The sequence below is a fragment of the Mastomys coucha genome, unplaced genomic scaffold (genome assembly GCF_008632895.1).
Source record: "Mastomys coucha isolate ucsf_1 unplaced genomic scaffold, UCSF_Mcou_1 pScaffold22, whole genome shotgun sequence".
In the NCBI taxonomy this organism is placed as follows: Eukaryota; Metazoa; Chordata; class Mammalia; order Rodentia; family Muridae; genus Mastomys; species Mastomys coucha.
Window position 1 is genome coordinate 29079833 of NW_022196905.1, and position 21948 is coordinate 29101780.

At 39.0% G+C, this 21948-nt stretch overlaps 1 protein-coding gene and 1 pseudogene across 7 annotated transcripts in view; one reads left to right on the forward strand and one right to left on the reverse strand.

The window, feature by feature from the left end:
* Positions 1-21948, forward strand: part of Grk4 (G protein-coupled receptor kinase 4) — an 81897-nt gene that overhangs the window by 9914 nt on the left and 50035 nt on the right. For 4 of the 7 annotated variants that reach the window (XM_031341087.1, XM_031341083.1, XM_031341085.1 and 1 more), the window contains exons 3-6: positions 456-568; positions 1593-1634; positions 1943-2017; positions 18718-18824. In XM_031341087.1, coding sequence (XP_031196947.1) covers positions 456-568; positions 1593-1634; positions 1943-2017; positions 18718-18824 — 337 coding nt within the window. Of the gene's footprint in view, positions 1-455; positions 569-1592; positions 1635-1942; positions 2018-18717; positions 18825-21948 lie in introns of those variants that run through there. The other 3 variants (XM_031341084.1, XM_031341086.1, XM_031341089.1) reach the window with 2 other exon arrangements.
* Positions 11692-13658, reverse strand: LOC116070681 (annotated as a pseudogene).

Here is a 21948-nt window from a genome sequence, read left to right on the forward strand (position 1 = left end):
CCAGACAGCAATATTAGGTATCTCCCTTGATCAATCTTCACCTTAGGTTTTTTGAGTCTCTCACTGAGTTTGGAGCTTGACAATTCAACTAGACTATCTGGCCAGTGAACCTCTACTATCTGTCTATTTTAGCCTCTTCAGCCCTGGGATTACAGGAACACTCCATCATGCCCAGGTTTTTATGTGGAGGCTGGGTATATAAAATCAGATCCTCATGCTTGTGTAGTAAGCACTTTACCAATTCAGACATCTCTCCCAGCCCCTGCTTTAGTCTTTTGATTGTGTGATGATAATTCAATTTAAATTAGTAAACAGAACAGTAGTTTAGAAATAATAATACAAATACTATTTTTCCCTTTATTAAGTAAAACAATCTTATTAAGTAAAAACAATGTAGATTCAGAACAGCATTTAGAGGGTAGTAACTACTATGCTTATTTCTCCCTTTTACCCAGAAAAGGATTTTAGCAGTCTTTGTGACAAACAGCCAATCGGAAGACTTCTTTTCAGAAAATTCTGTGATACAAAACCAGATCTAAAAAGGTGCATTGAATTCTTGGATGCAGTGGTGAGTGATTCATCTCAGGATTGTGCTGTGCAGTTTTATGCTTTTGAATATTACAAAATGGGCCTGACAGAGTTGGTCGTTGTTCTGATGTTTGTTATATTTCCCTTCTTCTCTCCTTTCTGTTTTTGAGATAGGGTCTCCCTTTGTAGCCCACACTAGCCTGGACTTCACTTTGTAGGTCAGGGCTTTTACAATGTAGCCTGGCTTGGCCTTGAACTTGTAGCAGCCCTTCTGCCACCAGCTCCTGATTGCTGTGGTTAAAGGCATACACAACCTTTCTGGATCCTGGTGAGTCATTTTTGAATATGAAAAAGCAGCAAGCCAGGCAGTGGTGGAATATGCCTTTAATCCCAGCACTTGGGAGGCAGAGGCACACGGATTTCTGAGTTCAAGGCTAGCCTGGTCTACAGAGTGAGTTCCAGGACAGCCAGGGCTATACAGAGAAGGCCTGTCTCAAAAACAAAACAAAACAAAACAAAACAAAAAACAAAAACAAACAAAAAGCAGCAAGAGATGAGTATAGCTCTTCACCTTGCTTTCACCTTTAACAACTGTTTTATTCTAAATGTGAATACCTGCATGTTTGTGTGGATGTAAGCATATGTATATCTGATGCCCTTGGTGGTCAGAAGATGGTTTCTCTGGAACTAGAGTTACAGGTTATTGATAGCTACCCTGTGGGTTCTGGGAACTGAACCTGGGTCTTCAGAAAGAGCAGTAAATGTGCTTAACTGCTGAACCATCTCTCTCTCTCCCTCTCCCTCTCCCCCCCCCCCCCCCCCCCCCCCCCCTCTCTCTCTCTCTCTCTCTCTCTCTCTCTCTCTCTCTCTTATTTTTTGGCTTTTTGAGACAGGGTTTCTCTGTATATCCTGGCTGTCCTGGAACTTACTCTGTAGACCAGGCTGGCCTCGAACTCAGAAATCCGCCTGCCTCTGCTTCCCAAGTGCTGGGATTAAAGACGTGCACCACCACTGCCCAGCATGAACCATCACTTTAGCCCTGCTTTCTCCTTGTTTTTATGCAGCCTGGGGTTCCAGCTTGTGGGATGGTACCATCCATGCTTAGGGTACGTCTTTTCTGCTTGGTTTATCCTTTCTAAAAAAACCTTCATAGAAACATCTAGAGATATATTTCCATGGTGGGTCCAAATCCAGTCAAATTGACAATGGAGATTAACTCACCTACCATTATTGATGTTTTTATCCCAGTATTGCTCTTACATTCTCGGAGAACTATTTAAATTTAATCCATAGAGCTGCTTTCTGGTTCTGAGGGTACCATATGAGTTCATAGGTCAGATAATTTAAAGCCTTATGAAACACTGTTGTGAGTAGCATTACTAACCTTTGTCTTTTTCCTAATCTCTCCAATCAGGCAGAGTACGAAGTTACCATTGAAGAGGACCAAAGAGAATTTGGACTATCTATCTTCAATAGATTCTTCAAAGAGGTATGGTTTCTTTTCTTCTTCTCTTCCTCTTCCTCTTCTTCTTCCTCTTCCTTCCCTTCCTCCTCTTCCTCTTCCTCTTTCTCTTCTTTCTTCTCCCTTCTCTTCCTCCTCCTTTCTCTTCCTCTTCCCTCTTCCTCTTCTTCCTCTTCCCTCCTCTTCCTCCTTGCTCCTCCTCCTCCTCTCTCCCCTTCCCCTCCTCCTCTCCCTTCCTCCTCCCTCTTCCTCTTTCTCTCTCTTCTTCCCCCTCCCCCTTCTCCTATTTCCCCTTCTTCCTCCTCCTAACTTGTTGGATAAAAAAATGACATGTATTGGGGACTGGTGAGATGGCTCAGCGGGTAAGAGCACCGACTGCTTCAGAAGGTCATGAGTTCAAATCCCAGCAACCACATGGTGGCTCACAACCACCGGTAATGAATTCTGACACCTTCTTCTGGTGCATCTGAAGACAGCTACAGTGTACTTACATATAAATAAATAAATCTAAAAAAAAAATGACATGTATTAAAGCCTTTAATTTTTTGTTTTGTTTTTGTTTTGCTTTGTTTTGTTTTTTCGAGACAGGGTTTCTCTGTGTAGCCCTGGCTGTCCTGGAACTCACTCTGTAGACCAGGCTGGCCTCGAACTCAGAAATCCTCCTGCCTCTGTCTCCCAAGTGCTGGGATTAAAGGCGTGTGCCACCACTGCCCGGCTCTTTAATTTTTTTTTTTAAGATTTATTTATTTATTATATATAAGTACACTGTAGCTGTCTTCAGGCATACCAGAAGAGGACATCAGATCCCATGTGAGCCACCATGTGGTTGCTGGGATTTGAGCTCAGGATCTCTGGAAGAGCAGTCAGTGCTCTTAACCCCTGGGCCATCTCTCCAGCCCTGCCTTTAATTTTTTTTTTTTTAACAACTGTTTCTCTCTTGTGTTTTTGTTTAGATTAAGAAAAAAACCTCTTAGGAAATTGATTCAAAGAATTTAATTCTGTTTCTTGAAGCAGAACATAAGTTGAGGAATTTTATTTGCCTAATTTGAACTAAAAATAACGTATTTCCTAAGAGTTTTTATAAGTCTTAGTTTTTTTATTTCTTGTTAAAAAACAAAACAAAACAAAAACAAAACAAAACAAAACAAAAAACAAATCCACTGGGCAGTGGTGGCGCACACCTTTAATCCCATACACACACACACACACACACACACACACACACACACAGTCACATTACAATGCTTCTCTAGTTTTCTGACGTGGCATGTTTTCTGTGCACTGCATGTGTGCCTGGTGGCCACAGAAGCCAGGGGAGGGCATCAGGTCCCCTGAAATTGAAATTAAAACAATTGCAATTGCTGGGCAGTGGTGGCACATGCCTTTAATCCCCAGTACTTGGGAGGCAGAGGCAGGTAGATTTCTGAGTTCGAGGCCAGCCTGGTCTACAGAGTGAGTTCCAGGACAGCCAGGGCTATACAGAGAAACCCTGTCACAAAAAACAAAAACAAAAACAAACAAACAAACAAACAAACAAAAAAGGCAATTGCAAGCTGTCATCTTTGTGCTGGGAATTGAACCCGTGTCCTCTGGAAAGCAGCCAGTGAGTGCTCTTAACTGCTGAGCCATCTCTCCAGCCTGTTTTTATTTTTCTTGATTTACTAATGTATCACCATATTAATACAACTAGAGTTCTATGTCAAAGACATGGTATGCAGTGCAGGGTGTGTCCTAACATGTTATACTGTCCATTTGCCACAAAGAGAGGAATTTTAATGGAGAAAAGACAAGAAAGGGTTTTAATCAAAATAGATATTTAAAGAAGATGTTAAAGAAGAAGAAATTAAGCATTTTGGGCCATCTGTGTAATTATATGAGCTTTAGGTTTAAATAGAGGCACCAAGGGGCAAGAGGAATGTATAAATAATGAAGTTATGCTATGGTCTGACTGGTTGGTCATAGTCTCAATTCTAGTATTGTAAAATGGCTTCAGACAAATTACCACTTGAGAGGACATTCTATCTCTAGTGATGACTGATCCTATTTAGGGGTGAAGTATCATTTTTTTATCATAGGGTAATATGTCAGATTTGCTATTTCTGGAATCCAGATGACTACAGTTTTAGGACAATATTTGGCTCTTCCAGAATCCTTTTTGGGAATTAGACATTGGAAACGTTGTTGGTAGAATACTCTTTTTGCTTTCAGTGTTAAAAGAGGGATAAGTCAAGCTGGGTTTCAGTGATTAACATGCCAATGTGTAGGGTTAAACAAAATCTGAACCAAAGTAAAAAAGAGATAACAAAATGAAGACAAAAATGTCAAGCTTTTATCTACTGTTAGTTATCTTTTTTTTTTAAGAGTTTTTATAATTTTTAAGTATTTTTTATTTGGTTTTGTTTTTTTACTTTTTTTGGTATATCTTTAATCCTAGCACCTGGGAGGCAAAGCAAGCAGATCTCTGTGAGTTTGAGGCAGTTTAATTTTCACATTATGTTCCATCCAGGTTACTTAGGACTATATTCTAAGACCCTGTCTCAAAAAACAACAAAAAGAAAAAAAAAGATACACAAAGTTTAAAGATGGTATTGGAGAAGGGTAAAAAGAAAGTGTAGGAAGGGATAAGTCCAGGATCTATTCCAGTGGTTCTCAACCTGCGGATGGCAATTCTTGGAGAGTCAACCGACCTTTTCACAGAGGTCATCTAAGACCCTCGGAAATATCAGATATTACATAACAATTCATAACAGTTCCAAAATTATAGTTATGAAAAAGCAATGAAAATAATTGTGTGGTTGAGGGTCAACACTTGTGGAACTGTATTAAAGGGTGGAAAGCATTAGGAGGGTTGAGAACCACTGTTCCAGACAGACATTAATCCACTCAAGAGGGCTCTGTACTCATGTCCTTAAAGAGCCTAGATCCCAATGTTATTAAAATGCCAATTAAATCTCAACATGAGTTTTGGAGAAATGACATACTCAAACTATAGCATTTGGTAAAAGACATTTGTCAACTTCATTTTTCTCCTTTTGTTTTAGTGTATGTGTGTTAAGTATACATGTATGTATTTGCTTGAGTGTAAGTGCACATGTTTGCATGTGCATGTAGAGGCCTGAAGTCAATGTTAGGAACCTTACTTGATCTTTCACCTTTTAAAAACATTAATTTTTTTGAGATTTTATTTTTGTTTTATGTGTATGGTTGTTTTGCTTGCATGTATACCTGTACACCATGTGCAGGCAAGGCCTATGGAGGCTAAGAAAGGGTGTATGATCCCTTAGAACTAGAGTTGCAGATGGTTGTAAGTTGCCCTGTGGATATTAGGAACCAAACCTATCACTGAGCCATTTTGACAGCCCCTTATTTTATTTTTTATGTGTATATGAGTGTTTTGCCTGAATGTATGTATATGTACAACTTGTATGCAATGCCCCACAGAAGCTAAAAGAGGGTGTCAGATGGTTGTGAATTGCCATGTGGTTGCTGAAAATTGAACACAAGTCCTCCAAAAGAGTAGCTATTGCTCTTAACCACAGAGCCATCTCTATAGCCCTCTTCTTTGTTTGCTTGTTTGCTTTAATTTTTGAGATAGTCTCACTGTATATCCCTGGCTGTCTGGAACCGCTTAGACTAGGTTGGCCTCAAGCTCACAGAGATCTACTTACCTCTGCCTCCCGAGTGATGGGATTTAAGGTGTATACCACTACTGAGCTGGAGAGATGGCTCAGTGGTTAAGAGATCTGACTGTTCTTTCAGAGTTCAGTTCCCAGCAACCACACTGTGGCTCACAACCATCTATATAGTGGGATCTGATGCCCTCTTCTGGTGAGTCTGAAGACAGCTACAATGTATGGATATATGAAAGAAAAAAGTGTATGCTACTACATCTGGATATTTTCAAGTTATTTATTTATTGTGGTGTGTGTGTGTGTGTGTGTGTGTGTGTGTGTGTGTGTGTGTGTGTATTGACCAGGGCATGCATGTCATGGCATATTATGGAAGTCATTGGACAGCTCTATGGAGCTAGTTATTCCACCATTATGTAGGGTCCAGGGATCAGACTCAGGCTGCCAGGCATGTACAGTAAAGTATCTTTACCCAATGAACCCTTGTGCTGGCCTCCACCTTATTATTTCTAAGGCATTCTCTCTTAAACAAAATGAGAGCTCATTATCCTACCACCCAGGGTTCCCAAATACGAAATTAAGGCAATTTTCATTTTTATAGTTAAGTAGGACAACTAAAAACTAAGTAGGTTTTTTTTTCTGGGGTTACAAAACTAGTTTAATATGCTAAATCAAATTAGTGTAATATATAATATTGGTAGAATAAAGTTGATAAAAGCGTTGAAACTAGAATGTTTGTTTGTTGGTTGCTTGGCTTTTTGAGATAGGGTTTCTCTGTGTAGCCCTGGCTGTGGTGTAACTGACTCTGCAAACCAGGCTGGCATCCAACTCAGAAATCAGCCTGCCTCTGTCTCCCAAGTGCTAGGGTTAAGGCATGCACCAACTCCTAGCCAAACTAGGATTGGAATGGAACTTGTTCAGCTTGATAAAGGCATCAGCAGATATAAGTAACATCACATTTAAATGTGAAAGATCACAGTTCTCTAAGATTAGGAACAAGACAAGATAGTTTCTTTTTGCTTTATTTATTGAGCTAGAGATTTGACTTGAAGTTCCTTGTTGCTGGTTCTAGTCAGGACAGTTAGGTAGGAAAAAGGTATAGAAATGGGAGCTTGGAGAGATGGTTCAGTACTTAAGAGCATTGGTGCCCTTTTAGAGCCACCTGGTTTGGATTCCCAGTGCCTACACAGTGGCTTACAACCGTTTGTCACTCCAGTTATAGAAGTTATAGAAAGAATTTGATATCCTCTTCTGGCCTCCAAGGGCACCAGGGTCACAGTGGTGCACAGGCATATACTGACAAATCGCCTGTACACATACAACTTATTAATTAAAAAAAAAGTGGAAGCATCCAGATTGGAGAGGAATAAATAAAACTATCTTATTTGAAGGGATATAATTTTATATAGAGAAAATTCTAAGAGTCTACATACACATTCCTAGAGCTAATCAATGAGTTTGGTAAGATTCATAGGTACTAGATAGTTATACGAAATTTTGTTGTAATTTTATACACTAGCAAGTAAGAACAACAAATTAGGAAAATCCATTTATATTTTCATCAAAAATGAAAAAATGCTTAGATATAGTAGAATAACTACAACATTTATATATTCAGTAATGAAACATTGAAAAAAAATTAAAGAACATCTAAACGAGAAAACATCTTATGTTCATGGATCAATAAGCTTACAGTCAACTGATTTACTGTAAAGCTACTGAGACTACCCAGAGGGAGAAGGCATAATCTTTTCAACAAATGATGCTGGAACAAGTAGAAGTTCACATATAAAAAATGAAGTGATACTCTTACCTCACACCACAAGCAAAAAGTGTACTCTGAATGGATATAGACAAAAACAAAATAGCCAAAACTATACAGATTTCATTATTAGATATTCTAATACTCAGGCTGTAAGGCACTTTTATAACTAAGCAATAAGAACTGTGAAGTTTAAAAAAAAAAATCAAGGGGGCTGGAGAGATGGCTCAGTGGTTAAGAGCATTGCCTGCTCTTCCAGAGGTCCTGAGTTCAATTCCCAGCAACCACATGGCAGCTCACAACCATCTGTAATGGGATCCATTGCCTTCTTCTGCTGTGTCTGAAGACAGCGACAATGTGCTCATATAAATAAAATGAATTTTTAAAAAAAAATCAAACTTACGTGTTTGAGTATCTTGCCTGTATGTGTAGCTTATGTGTGCCTGATGCAAGAATTCAGAAAAGAGTGCTGTACCCCATGGAACAGGAGTTATAGATGGTTGTGTGTTACCATGTGGTTTCTGAGAACCAAACCTGGGTCCTCTGCAAGAGCAGCCAGTGCTCTTTACTGCTGAGCCAACCCTTCAGCTGTAAAATTTTACTTCATGTGATGGGTTTTTTGTCTGCATGTATATCTGTATACTACCTGTGTTCATAGTGCCTATGGACCAGAAGAGGGTGTCAGATCCTCTGGAACTAGTTATGGATGCCTGTGGGTCACCATGTAGGTGCTGACAACTAAACCCAGGTCTGGGAGAACAGTCAGTGCTCTTAACTGTTGAGTCATCTTTTCAGCCCTGCTTTAAAAAAAAAAAAAAAAAAAAAAAAAAAAAAGCAAAGAAAATGTATGTTTTAGCATGGAAGAATAGGTGTACTTTTAAAAAAAACTTCTGATCATCTTTCTATGCCACTGCCTGTATATCTATTCCTGCCCAAGTACCACATTATTTTGATTATTGTAACTTGTAGCTGAGAAGTGGGAATTCTCTAAATCTTCAAAATCTACTTTCCTTTCCATCCACAAAAGTAGACTTTCCTGTTATATACTATGTTTAAAGTTTAAATTAGCAAGGCACTGAGTTACCTGGTAAATTTGCACCTTTACTACCTATTCTTAAAAATAATCCTTTGGGGCTGGTGAAATGGCTCAGCAGGTAAGAGCACTGACTGCTCTTACGATGGTCCTGAGATTCTGATGAATCTGAATTCCAGAAACTACATGGTGGCTCACAACCACCTGTAATGAGATCTGAAGCCCTCTTCTGGTGCGTCTGAAGACAGCCACAGTGTACTTATGTATAATAATAAATCTTTGGGCCAGAGTGAGCAGGAACTGAGCTAGCAGGGCTGATCAGAGCAAGTGGGCCAACCGGAGTGAGTGGGGTTGACCGGAGCGAGCAGAGGTCTAAAAATTCAGCTGCCAGCAACCACATGAAGGCTCACAACTGTTCAGCTACAGTGTATCCATATACATAAAATAAATAAATAAATCTTTAAAAAAAATAATCCTTTGTCTTGTTTAGTATCAGGCCAGTAATGTTACCCATTAAAGGTTGTATTTTAATTTAATATTTCTTCTCTTTTCACTGATGTTTAGAAAGATAGCTTTTCCTTTCTATGAGAATTAATATAAAGTTTTGGTAACATTGAAAATAGCATCTCTACTTAGAGTTAATTATCAAATAGTATTTTTTTTTCTTTTTTTTTTGGTTTTGAGACAGGGTTTCTCTGTAGCCCTGGCTGTCCTGGAACTCACTCTGTAGACCAGGCTGGCCTCGAACTCAGAAATCCACCTGCCTCTGCCTCCCAAGTGCTGGGATTAAAGGCGTGCGCCACCACCACCCGGCTTATCAAATAGTATTAACAGAATCAATCTGCTATATAATTTTAGAAAGTTGAGACATTGTTAGGTGTGGTGGCATATGCCTTTGATCCCAGCATTTAGAAGGCAGAAGCAGGTAGATCTCTGAGTTCCAGGCCAGCTTGGTCTACATAGAAACACGCTGTCTCAAAATAAAATATAAGGGACTGGAGAGATACCTCTGAGTTTAAGATCACTGGCTGCTCTTCAAGAGGATCCAGGTTCTATTGTAAGTACCCACATGGTGGCTTACAGCTACCTGTAATACAGTTATAGGGGATGCAAAGCCCCTTTCTTGACTGTACAGGCACTACGTACTTAGTGTTGCACAGACATATGTGTAAGAAAAACACCTACACACACACACACACACACACACACACACACACACACACACTATAAAAGGGAAATAGGACTGTTTAAATAACTGACTTTGTCAGCTAAGAAAATGTCTTCTGTTGTTTTCAATGCGTAGTATAATGTGTGTTTGTTGACTAAAGGAACAAACAAACTCCTTTTCATAAATAGTGAAAGAAGTAGACTCAACTTCTTCCTATGTCCTGCTGCATAGGAAGAAACTGGGTTTGAGAGCCTTGAAAAGATGGTGCACTACTTACTGTTGTACACCAGGAAGTTTTGTAACTTTGCCAGCCCATTTCCTCATGCATCATGATTATTCTGAGATTAAGTGAGATTTTCAACTTCTTTGATGAATTAGCTGTTTTGATTTATAGAAAACAAAGTTTTGGTAGTAGCTGAATTCTGCATAGTCAGAAGTCAGTCTGAAATTTATAGTCTTTAATTATAAGTTAAATAACTAAATGTAATATTGATTTTTGTTTTTTGTTTTTTGTTTTTTGTTTTTTGTGCCAGGGTTTCTCTGTCTGTCCTGGAACTCACTCAGTAGGCCAGGCTGGCCTTGAACTCAGAACTCCACCTGCCTCTGCCTCCTAAGTGCTGGGATTAAAGGCGTGTGCCACCACTGCCTGGCGTAATATTGATTCTTTTTCCTGAATCTAGACAATGACCCAAGGACACTGTCAGTGAGAATGTAAAATGGTAGACCCATTTTAGAGGGAAGTTTCATTGTGAATATCAGTATTTAAAATGGCTGGAGAGATGGCTTAATAGTTGAGAATACTGGTTGCTCTTCTAGAGTACCCTGGCTTGGTTTCCAGGATACATATGACAGCTCACAACAGACTCTTACTCCAGTTTCAGAGGATAGGTCACCTTCTTCTAGCATCTAAGAGACCTGCACACAGATACATGGTACACAGATACATGCAGGCAAAACACTCAAACACAGTAAATAAAAAATAAAGTATTTAACTTTTTAAATGTCTGTGCCTATTAATCTAATATTCTATTTGTTGTTGTTGTTTGGTTTTTTGAGACAGGCTTTCTCTGGGTAGCCCTGGCTATCCTGGACCAGGCTGGCCTCAAACATAGAGATCCATCTGTCTCTGCTTCTCAAGTGCAAGGATGTACCATTACTGCTCCACATAGTAATTTTGTTCTTAAGAACCCATTCTATGGAAACAAAATAGCTAGAGATGTTAGTGGTAATGGTATTGCAGGAAAACTGGCAAATAGAATGTTTAGTCAATGCCTGCATACAAAAGCTGTACACATACAAGCACTCACACACACACACACACACGCGCGCACACACACACACACACACACACACACACAGAAAAACGCTCTTCTGTTTGTATGAAGTATTATGTTTCTGAACAGATAACTGTGTGTTTTAAAGTTTTTAACTTATTTCAAATATATAAGATGAAATTTACATTAATCATTTCTTTGTTTTGGTTTTTGAGACAGGGTCTCTGAACATAAACAGCCCTGACAGTCTTAGAACACACTCTGTAATCTAGGCTGCCCTTGAACTCACAGAGATTCTCCACCCTCTGTGTGACACCATGCCTAGAAAATATTTCTTCTTCTTCTTTTTTTTTTTTTTTTTTTTGGTTTTTCGAGACAGGGTTTCTCTGTATAGCCCTGGCTGTCCTGGAACTCACTCTGTAGACCAGGCTGGCCTCGAACTCAGAAATCCACCTGCCTCTGCCTCCCAAGTGCTGGGATTAAAGGCATATGCCACCACGCCCGGCTTGAAAATATTTCTTCTTAATGTAATATTTTCATTAATTATTTGAGAATTTCATTCATGTATATAATGTATTTTGATAATATTTAATTCCTCTTCTTCCCTCTAATTCCTCCCAGGTCCAACTCTCACATTCTACCTCTTCCTAATTCATGTCTTCTTTTACCACTTTACGTGCCATATCAAGCATGATTTGAGTTATCAGAGGCCACACTTTTAATGAAAACTGGGTGGTCTTCCCTCAGAAGCTATCAACTGTCAATAGCTCCTTATCTAAGGGTCATACCTTGTGAGACCCTTCCCCTCCAAGCTAAATTGTTTACTGACTTGATCCTATGAAGGTTTTGTGCAGATAACCATAGCTTCTATGAGTTCATGAATGTAGTTGTCATGTCCAGAAGACACCATTTTGATCCAGTCGTTTTCAACGTATAGCTCTTGTAATCTTTCTGTCCCCTCTTCCAAAGATATAAGGTGGATAGCTGAATCTTAGGGGTAAAGAACATGATGTCCCATTGTGGTTGAGGATTCCTTAAACACTTATTATTTATATTTTGACCAATTGTGATTTTTCTGCATTAACCACCAACCACTGCACAAAGAAAATTCTCTGGGGTAGACTAAGAGCTTTACTGGTCTATTGTTGTGGTAAATTTTTAACTCAATTTACCCTGTCAATGAATTCACAACTCAATTAATTGGTATACAAGCTACTCGCCTAGATTGGGCAGATCTATCACTACATTACTCTATTCCCATTTATGAGATCCCATATGACTTGTGATTTTTCCAAGCCACATGCTTCACCTCCATCTTCCTTCCACCTCATCCTCTTCTGTCTTCTTCCTTCATCCTCTTCTCCAGTTGCCCCCCCCGCACTCCCCCATCTCCCCTCTCCCCTTTTCCCTCAAACTTTTCAGCTCCACCTTCCCTCCTGCTGCCCAGTCATCAGCCTTAGCCTTTATTTGAAAAGTAAGGTTCACTCCTAGTCAGCAATGCTTTCCAGGAGAGGAGAATTACATCAAAATACAAGACCAGGGCTGTCCACAACAATCTGTGAGTACAGAGATACAAATTTGAGGTGCAGTTTGATATTATGTTCATTTACCAAAATAATAGTATATTTACCCCTGGGGCCTATGAACTCACTGATCATGTGTTTTGGGCCAGATTTACAGTAGTAGGTATGAGTTTCCTCATGTGGAGTTGGCCTTAAATCCAACCCTGGAAAGTGATTTGTTATCCCCATAACATTTGTGCCACCAATGAACATACTTCATAAATGTTGTCCATTATGGTAGCTCACAGTGTTCACAGCTACCTAAGATTGTTGATGATTTTTCTTCCCTAGAAACTTAGAAAGCACCTTCGGGTACTGTGAAAGTGAATCAGCCAGGCGAAAGCTTCCTGGTCAGTACCAACTTGAGTTCTCTATGTACTGTGACCAGGGTGTAGTATCTGTTTCTAACTGTATAGTTTAGTAGTTAAGTATATTTATACTGTTATGTAAACAATCTCTAGAACATTTTTATCTTGCAAAAAGAGAGCACTGATAGCAGTCTAATCTCCTTTCTCTCCCACACATACCAATTAGTCTTCTACTTTCTAACATTTTCAGGTTTACTGTCCACATATATATCCATAAGTAAAGCTAATTCTTTTGGTACTGGTTTATTTTATTCAATATAATGTTTTTTTCCATGATTTTTTATAATGATCATTTTATTTTTTAACATATATAAGAAATAAATGTCATAAGCCAAATGCATAGACAAAAAAAAAAAAAAAAAAAAAAAAAAAAAAGAATCATATGATCATCTCAATAGAAGCAGAAAAGAAAAAGAAAAAAATCGGATAAGACTCAACATGCCTTCTTTTTTTTTGTAACAAAAGCAGTCTCGCAGCATTTATTATCACCTAATGATAAAGTGCAAGTAAGACAAGTTGAGTAAATGTAGCTTGCAGTAGAAGACACATTTAAACACAATGAAGTACCTTCTCACCTTCCCCCAGGCTTGACCATTCATTACTATTGGAAACACTTTGGAGCAGAGTAATATCTCCTTGTAGCAAGATCTGACCCAGTTTTCTTGACTTTGTTTTAGAATGAATCTCTTCTGCATCATCTAATACGAGGTTCATTTATCATCAAAGCCAATAATACAACCTTCTATCCTCATATTCACTTGTTCATACAGCCATACATAGAATTCGGGATCTATTTGCAAGTATCTGAAGATAAAGTTGATGGACTGCACCATCACCTTCTGCACCTTCTGGCCCTGGCTGCGATATGCCATAGTGGAAGTCACAAATACCACACATAGGAATGCTACCTCGGAAAGCGACTTCCAGAAGCAAGACCTGGAAACAGAAGTCTCAACATGACCTCTTAATAAAAGTCCTAGAACACTGGGCAGTAGTGACACACGCCTTTAATCCCAGCACTTGGGAGGCAGAGGCAGGTGGATTTCTGAGTTTGAGGCCAGCCTGGTCTACAGAGTAAGTTCCAGGACAGCCAGGGCTACACAGAGAAACCCTGTCTTGAAAAACAAAAAAACAAAAATAAATAAATAAATAAATAAATGCCCTAGAACAAGTAGGACTGTAGGAAACATATTCCAACATAATAAAGGTTATATATGACAGACTCATGGCCAATATCATCCTAAATGAATAAAACCATTCATAAGCCCCATTAAAATAAGGAATGAGAGAGGACTGCTCACTATCCGTACTGCTCATCCATAATGTGATTGAAGCATTAGCTGGAGCAATAAGGCAAGAGAAGGGATACAAATGAGAAAATATTAAGTCAAATTATTTACTTTTTTTTTTTTTTTTGATGATTTTTAGAGACCGATTTTCTCTGTATAGCTCTGGCTGTCCTGGAACTCACTGTGTAGACCAGGCTGGCTCGAACTCAGAAATCCACCTGCCTCTGCCTCCCAAGTGCTGGGATTAAAGGCGTGCGCCACCACTGCCCAGCGCCAAATTATTTTCAATTGAAGATTATAATTATCTTATACCCAGTGTTCCCAAAGTTTGACTAGAAAAGTTGTAGAAATTATCAATAATTTCAGCAAAGTGTTATGATCCATAATTGACTTACATATTTTTCCAGTCTTAATACATATGATCAACACCATGCTGAGAACGAGATCATGAACACGCTCCTCTTCCCAGTTTCTCAAATAAAATATTTAGAATATACATAACAAAAGAGGTTAAAAAAACCCCTCTACAATGAAAGGTTTAAATGTGTGAAGAAAGAGATTAAGAAACATACTAGAATTTGAAGACCTTCCAAGCATATAGCTTGGTAGAATTAACATTGTGAAAAAAGACCTTCCTACCAAAACAATTTACTGATTCAGTGAAATCACGATCAACATCCTCATTTCATTCTTCACATAAATAGAAAGGAAACCCACTAATTGATATGGAAAACAAAAGACCCAGAGTAGCCAATTAGTCCTAGATAAGTGTTTGTTTCTATGCAATCTGCTCGTTTTAAGTGCTAAATACATCTGTCTAAGACCCCAACTTTTATACATCTGTTTCTATTGTATCATTGATTTTTAAGTCAGTCGTACTTTAAATCCTCCATTGTACCTATTTGTCCTCTTCTTCCACAGTTAGGAATCTCAGAACTCACTTTTAAATTCTTTGAGTCTTAATGTGCTCAACCATAGAGTGGGTATTGGTTGTATATGATTGTCTTAGAAAGGGTGAAGGAGTTGGAGAAGAAAAAAATGCCATCTTTATGAGTGCTTTGAAAATCTGGTGTAATTTGATAACTATAAATTGTTATATGATGTTGCCATTTGGTTTTCTTCTCTAGATTTTCAGCATCCAACAAAGAAGCTCCAATGTGTTTACGTCAGTCAATTCCAGGGTAGATACCATAGATACTCCAAATTAGTTTGGGAAGCATGGGTAACTTGAAGACTGCCCTCATTCCATCCCAGGACTGCAAAAGTCTTGGAGGACATTATATACTCAGCTTTCCAAAATTATTTAAGACCTGGAATGTTTTGACTAGAATCTGCTGCACCTAAATGCAGATTGATATCATGTCTTTTCCACTTGAACACCATTTTGTGGAGGGGTCATTTGGCATATTGAGGTGAATAGTCTGGAGTATTTGGTTCTGTTTTCATTTCTTCAGGTTGTCTATGTTACTGGTACTGTGTTCATATACATCCTATCCTTCTTGGCTTCTTCTTAAACATATATATTTGTTATAACCATGCATCTCCTGCTAAATCAAAGTTTCTTCTCATGTAAATCATAGTTGTGTGTGTTATTTTAGATTTTGTTTGATATTAAAATGGCTATTCCAGCTTATTTCTTGGGAAAATTATAGAAGAGAACTTTCCTAACCTAAAGAAAGAGATGACCATGAACATACAAGAAGCCTACAGAACTCCAAATAGACTGGACCAGAAAAGAAATTCTTTCTGTCACATAATAATCAAAATACCAAATGCACTAAACAAAGAATATTAAAAGCAGTAAGGAAAAAAATGTCAAGTAACATATAAAGGCAAACCTATCAGAATTACACCAGACTTCTCACCAGAGACTATGAAAGCTAGAAGATCCTGGGCAGATGTCATACAGACCTAACAGAACACAAATGCCAGCCCAGGCTACTATACCCAGAAAAACTCTCAATTACCATAGATGGAGAAACCAAGATATTCCATGACAAAACCAAATTTACACAATATCTTTCAACAAACCCAAAAGAAGATAGGCACACAATCATAATTCCACCTCTAACAACAGAAATAACAATCACTTTTCCTTAAATTGTTTTCCAATTGTTTATTCTGGGGTAGTGTGCCTTTGTCACTGAGGTGTGTTTCCTGTATGCAGCAAAATGCTGGGTTCTGTTTACTTATTCAGTCTGTTAGTCTATGTCTTTTTATTGGGGAGTTGAGTCCATTGATGTTAAAAGATATTAAGGAAAATGATTGTCACTTCCTGTTATTTTTTTTTTATTAGAGGTAGAATAATGTTTGTGTGGCTATCTTCTTTTAGGTTTGTTGAAAGATTACTTTCTTGCTTTTTCTAGGGTGTAGTTTCCCTCTTTGTGTTGCTGTTTTCCATCTATTATCCTTGGTAGGGCTGGATTTGTGGAAAGACACTGTGTAAATTTGGTTTTGCCATGGAATATCTTGGTTTCTCCATCTATGGTAATTGAGAGTTTTTCTGGGTATAGTAGCCTAGGCTGACATTTGTGTTCTCTTATAGTCTGTATGACACCTGCCCAGGATCTTCTAGCTTTCACAGTCTCTAGTGTAATTCTGATAGGTTTGCCTTTATATGTTACTTGACCTTTTTCCCTTACTGCTTTTAAAATTCTTTCTTTCTTTAATGCATTTGGTGTTTTGATTATTATGTGACAGGAGGAATTTCTTTTCTGGTCCAGTCTATTTGGAGTTCTGTAGGATTCTTGTATGTTCATGGGCATCTCTTTCTTTAGGTTAGGGAAGTTTTCTTCTATAATTTTGTTGAAGATATTTACTAGCCCATTACCTTGGGAGTCTTCACTCTCTTCTATACCTATTATCCTTAGGTTTGGTCTTCTCATTGTGTCCTGGATTTCCTGGTTGTTTTGGGTCAGGAGATTTTTGCCTTTTGCCTTTTCTTTGACTTTTATGTCGATGTTTTTCTATGGTATCTTCTGCCCCTGAGATTCTCTCTTCTATCTCTTGTATTCTGTTGGTGATGCTTGCATCTATGACTCCTGATCTCTTCCCTAGGTTTTCTAACTCCAGGGTTGTCTTTCTTTCTGATTTCTTTATTGTTTCTATTTCCATTTTTAGATTCTGGATGGTTTTGTTCATTTCCTTTACCTATTTGATTGTGTTTTCCTGTGATTCTTTAAGGGATTTTTGTGTTTCATCATTAAGGGTTTCTACCTGTTTACCTGTGTTCTCCTGTATTTCTTTGAGGCAGTTATTTATATCCTTCTTATAGTTCTCTGTCATCATCATGAGAAGTGATTTTAGATCCGAATCTTGCTTTTCTGGTATGATGGTGTATCCAGGACTGGCTATGCTGAGAGAATTGGGTTCTGATGATGCCAAGTAACCTTGGTTTCTGTTGCTTATGTTCTTATAGTTGCCTTCTGCCATCTGATTATCTCTAGTGCTACCTGCCCTCTCTATATCTGACTGGAACCTGTCCTTCCTGTGATTCTGGTTGTGTCAGAACTCCTCAGAGGCCAGCTGTCTCTGGGATCCTGTGATTCTGAGATCCTTTGATCCTGAGATCCTGGGTGTGTCAGAGCTCCTGGGAATAAAGCTGCCTCTGGGACCTTGAGATCCTGTTGTGACCAACATCCTGGGATCCTGGGATCCTGGGATCCTGGGCATGTTAAAGTGCCTGGGAGTGGAGCTTCCTCTAGGTGTTGTAGGACTGGCTGCAGAGTTTGAGCCCAAGGTCTGCTCAGGGTTCTGGGCCAGACTGGAAGGAACCTGTGTCCCTGGATCCTGTTGGTCCCAGTTACTGTGGTGTTGGGATAGATGTTGTGTCCTCCTCACCTCTGATCCTATCCAGTATAATGTTTATAATGATTATCCATGTTGTAGAATTAGAATGAGTTTAGTTTGTAATTTAAAAAAATTTTAAAAAATTAATTAATTTTGCATTGCTAGGTATTGAACTGAAGGCAAATATTACACCATTGAGCTACGTCCTTGGCCCAGGAATGCCTTTTTAAAGCCCTTTCTTGAGCTGGAATGGTTGCTCAGTGGTTAAGAGCACTAGTTCTCTTCTAGAGGACTTGGGTTCAACTCTCAGCACCTACATGATGGCTCAACTGTCTATAACTCTGTTGAGGGGGTCTGATGCCTTCTTCTGTTGGCATTACAGACATGTGGTACCCATACATGCAAGCAAAACACCAATATAATAGCAACATATTAACATCAACCACAATAGTCTTTTTTTTTTCTTTTTGTATCTATCCAGCCATCCATTCATAGATATGGGGTGTTTTTCATGCTAGGCTTGTTCGGTGCTGAGGACTAAGCCCCTTTATATGCTAGACAAATATTCTACTTATCAGCCACATCTCCAGCCTTGCTATTCTTATCTTTTGGCTAAAACAGGATCTCAAAGAGATCAAAGAGATCCTGTTTTCTGTTCTGTACATGTTTTGAGTTTATAAGAACAGGCTTAGAAAGCAAACAATAGGCTGGATGCTAGAGTGTGGCACTGGATGATACTTTGACTTATTACTTCATATACTTTAAAAAATGTTTAGTAGGCATTAGGTTTTTTGTATGATTGGTAAAGTATGAAAACACTAATTGATATATATTTGGTTTGTGCAATATTCAGAAGTCAGAAGTCCCCTTACCACAAATACCTCCAACTATTGTGAAAGAGTGTAAATGGAATCTGAAGCAGAATTCTCCACCTCAAAATGTTTTTGAAGAATGTGCTGGGTAAGTGTTTGGTGCTCAGCCTTGCATGTATTGTGGGTATTTGGGTTTGCTGAGACAGGTTTATATAACCTAGGCAGGTTTCAGACTCACCCAGTAAACTAAAGTTGACCTTGAATTTCTGATCCTTCTACCCCTACATCTGAAGTTCTAGGATTGTAAAAGCATGTGTCTTTTTCTACATGTGGCTTGTGTATGTATTATCTGTTGGTAACTCTAAGACAAAGGAAGTTTGTTGTGTTTTGTTTAGTTTATTTTATATAAGTTGCGTTCTTATCTCTATAGTTTTTCAATTAAAATGATCCCCTTCACTAATTTTGTGTAGAAAGGGTTAAGTGAAGATTAATGATCACATGTACATATAAGTTATACTGAAGAGGGTCATGGTGTTGAGCTGAATATCATAACATTCCTATCATAGCTCTAGGTCAACTTTCCTCTACTTTCCATATGCTTGTGTCTAGCTTGAGAAGAGTCTAAAAATATTTTTCTAGACCTAAGCATTTGCTCAAAGTATTTTTCTCTGGATATAGACAGGGAAGTTTGTAAGTTCAGCTTCCTTATGAACGTAGGAAGGAAGTGGTTTCCGAGGGAAACTGCTGGTAAGAAGTAGTGTTTTGTGTAGCTGTGTGGATAGTCACTTATCTCACAGAAAGGAAACAAAGGTCAGAGAAATGTAGAAAAGATTGTTTTTAGCCGGGTGGTGGTGGCGCGCGCCTTTAATCCCAGCACTTGGGAGGCAGAGGCAGGCGGATTTCTGAGTTTGAGGCCAGCCTGGTCTACAGAGTGAGTTCCAGGACAGCCAGGGCTACACAGAGAAACCCTGTCTCAAAAAACCAAAAAGAAAAAAGAAAAAAAAAAGAAAAGATTGTTTTAAGCTCAGAGAATATTTAAATGATATTTTCATTGTGATTTTCAAAGATTTCTCTGGTCAGATGTGGTGGACATGTCTGTGCCTCCTGCATGCAGGCAGTAATAGTAGAAAGATCATGGTTTGAGGCAGACTTTGACTACATATCAAGACCCTGTCTCTGGATAGATCGCTCACTGGTTAAGAGTCTGTTCTTCCAGAGGACTGGGGTTTAATTCCTAGCACCTACATGGTAGTTCACAACTGTTTGTAACTCCAGTTCCAGGGGACCTGGCATGTTTACACAGATAAAAATGTAGGCAAAACACACATAGAAAAATGAATAAATCTTTAAAAAAAAGACCCTCTCTCCAAAAGAGCAAACAACAATAAAACCCAATGGTACAGAACAAAAATAAAAAAAATAAAACCAGAAAACAATACAAAAATTTGCTCTGGCTGCAGTTAGAGGGAGCTTGGAGGGAAGGGAAGTATGTGTAAGAGTTTTCCAATATGAGTTGAGGATTATCTGATCCCTAGTCTATAAAGTAGGTTGTATACAACAGTGTTTGATTATCTTCTCCCCACCCCCTAACCACAAATCCCGTCCCCTATCTCCCAGGGTTTCTCTTTCTAGTAGCCCTGGCTGTCCTGGAACTCATTCTGTAGACCATGCTGACTTCAGACTCGGAGATCTTCCTGGTTCTGCCTTTTGAGTCCTGGGAGTAAAGGCATGTGATACCACTGCCAGGTTAGAATTGATTGTCAAATGGAAGTAGAATATAAATGTTAGACTTAGGCAGGGCCTGAAGGCACAAGCACATTACATGAAGAAGTTGCCCAAATGCCTGTAGTTTCTAGTCCCATTATAATGCTGTCTGCTCCCAAACATGCACCTTTAGCCTCATGTGGTGTGCCCTATGATTCGTTGACTGAGAGAGAAGACTAAGACCTCGTTTACTGATGGTTCTGCATGTTATGCAGGCACTACCTAGAAATAGACAGCTGCAGCATTAAACCCCTTTCTGAGAAAACCCTAAAAGATACTGGCAAAGGGAAATCTTTCCAGTGGGCAGAACTTTGAGCAGTATACTTGCTCATATATTTTGTTTGAAAGGAGAAATGGCCATATATGTAATTGTTCACTAATTGATGGGCTGTAGCCAATAGATTGACTAGATGGTCAGGGACTTGGAAATTTTGGGCATGATTGGAAAATTTGTGTGAAAGACGTTTGAGGAAGAAGTATGTGGCTCCCTCCAAATGAGCAAAGGATGTAAAGATACTTTTGTCCTGTGTAAATGTACATCCAAAGGTTGCTTGCAGAGGAAGGGTTCAGTAATCAAATAGATAAGATGGCCTGTTCTGTGGACAGCCAGCCTCTTTTCCCCAGCCATACCTGTCATTGCTCAAAAACAAAGTGGCCATAGTGGCAGAGATGGAAGTCATGCATGAGCTTAACAAAATGGACTCCCAATCACCAAATCTGACCTGGGTACAGCTGCTGCTCAGTGCGAAATCTACCAAAGATCTGACACCATTCCCCATGATGATCAATCATCCAGGGATCTGGTTGCAGGTTGACTACATTGGATACTTACTCTGTGAAAACAATACTTTGTCTTTTTTTTTTTTTTTTTTCTTTTTTGGTTTTTCGAGACAGGGTTTCTCTGTATAGCTCTGGCTGTCCTGGAACTCACTCTGTAGACCAGGCTGGCCTCGAACTCAGAAATCCACTTGTCTCTGCCTCGCAAGTGCTGGGATCAAAGGTGTGCGCCACCACCGCCCGGCCAATACTTTGTCTTTACTTGAGTAGATACTTATTCTAGTTATGGATTTGCTTTTCCTGTCTGTATTGGTTCTGTGAAAACTACCATCTGTGGATTTACAGACTGCCTTATCCACCACTCTGGTATTCCACACAGTATTGCTTCTGACCAAGGAACTCACTTCACTTGCCAGAAAAGTGAGACAGTGAGCCCACGATCGTGGAATCCACTGGTTCTACCATGTTCCCCACCATCCTGAAGCAGCTGGCCTGACAGAAAGATGGAATGGTCTTTTGAAGACACACTTTCAGAGTCAATTAGAAAGTAGCAGCTTGAGTGCTTGGGTAGATTTTTCCAGAAGGTGGTTTATGCTTTGAATCAGCTTCTCATATGTAGTATAGCTAGGATCTATGGGTACAGGAATCATAAACTAGAAAAGGAAATAGTTCTACTCACTATCACCCCTAGTGAATCACTAGGAAATTTTTTGCTTCCTATTCCTATGACT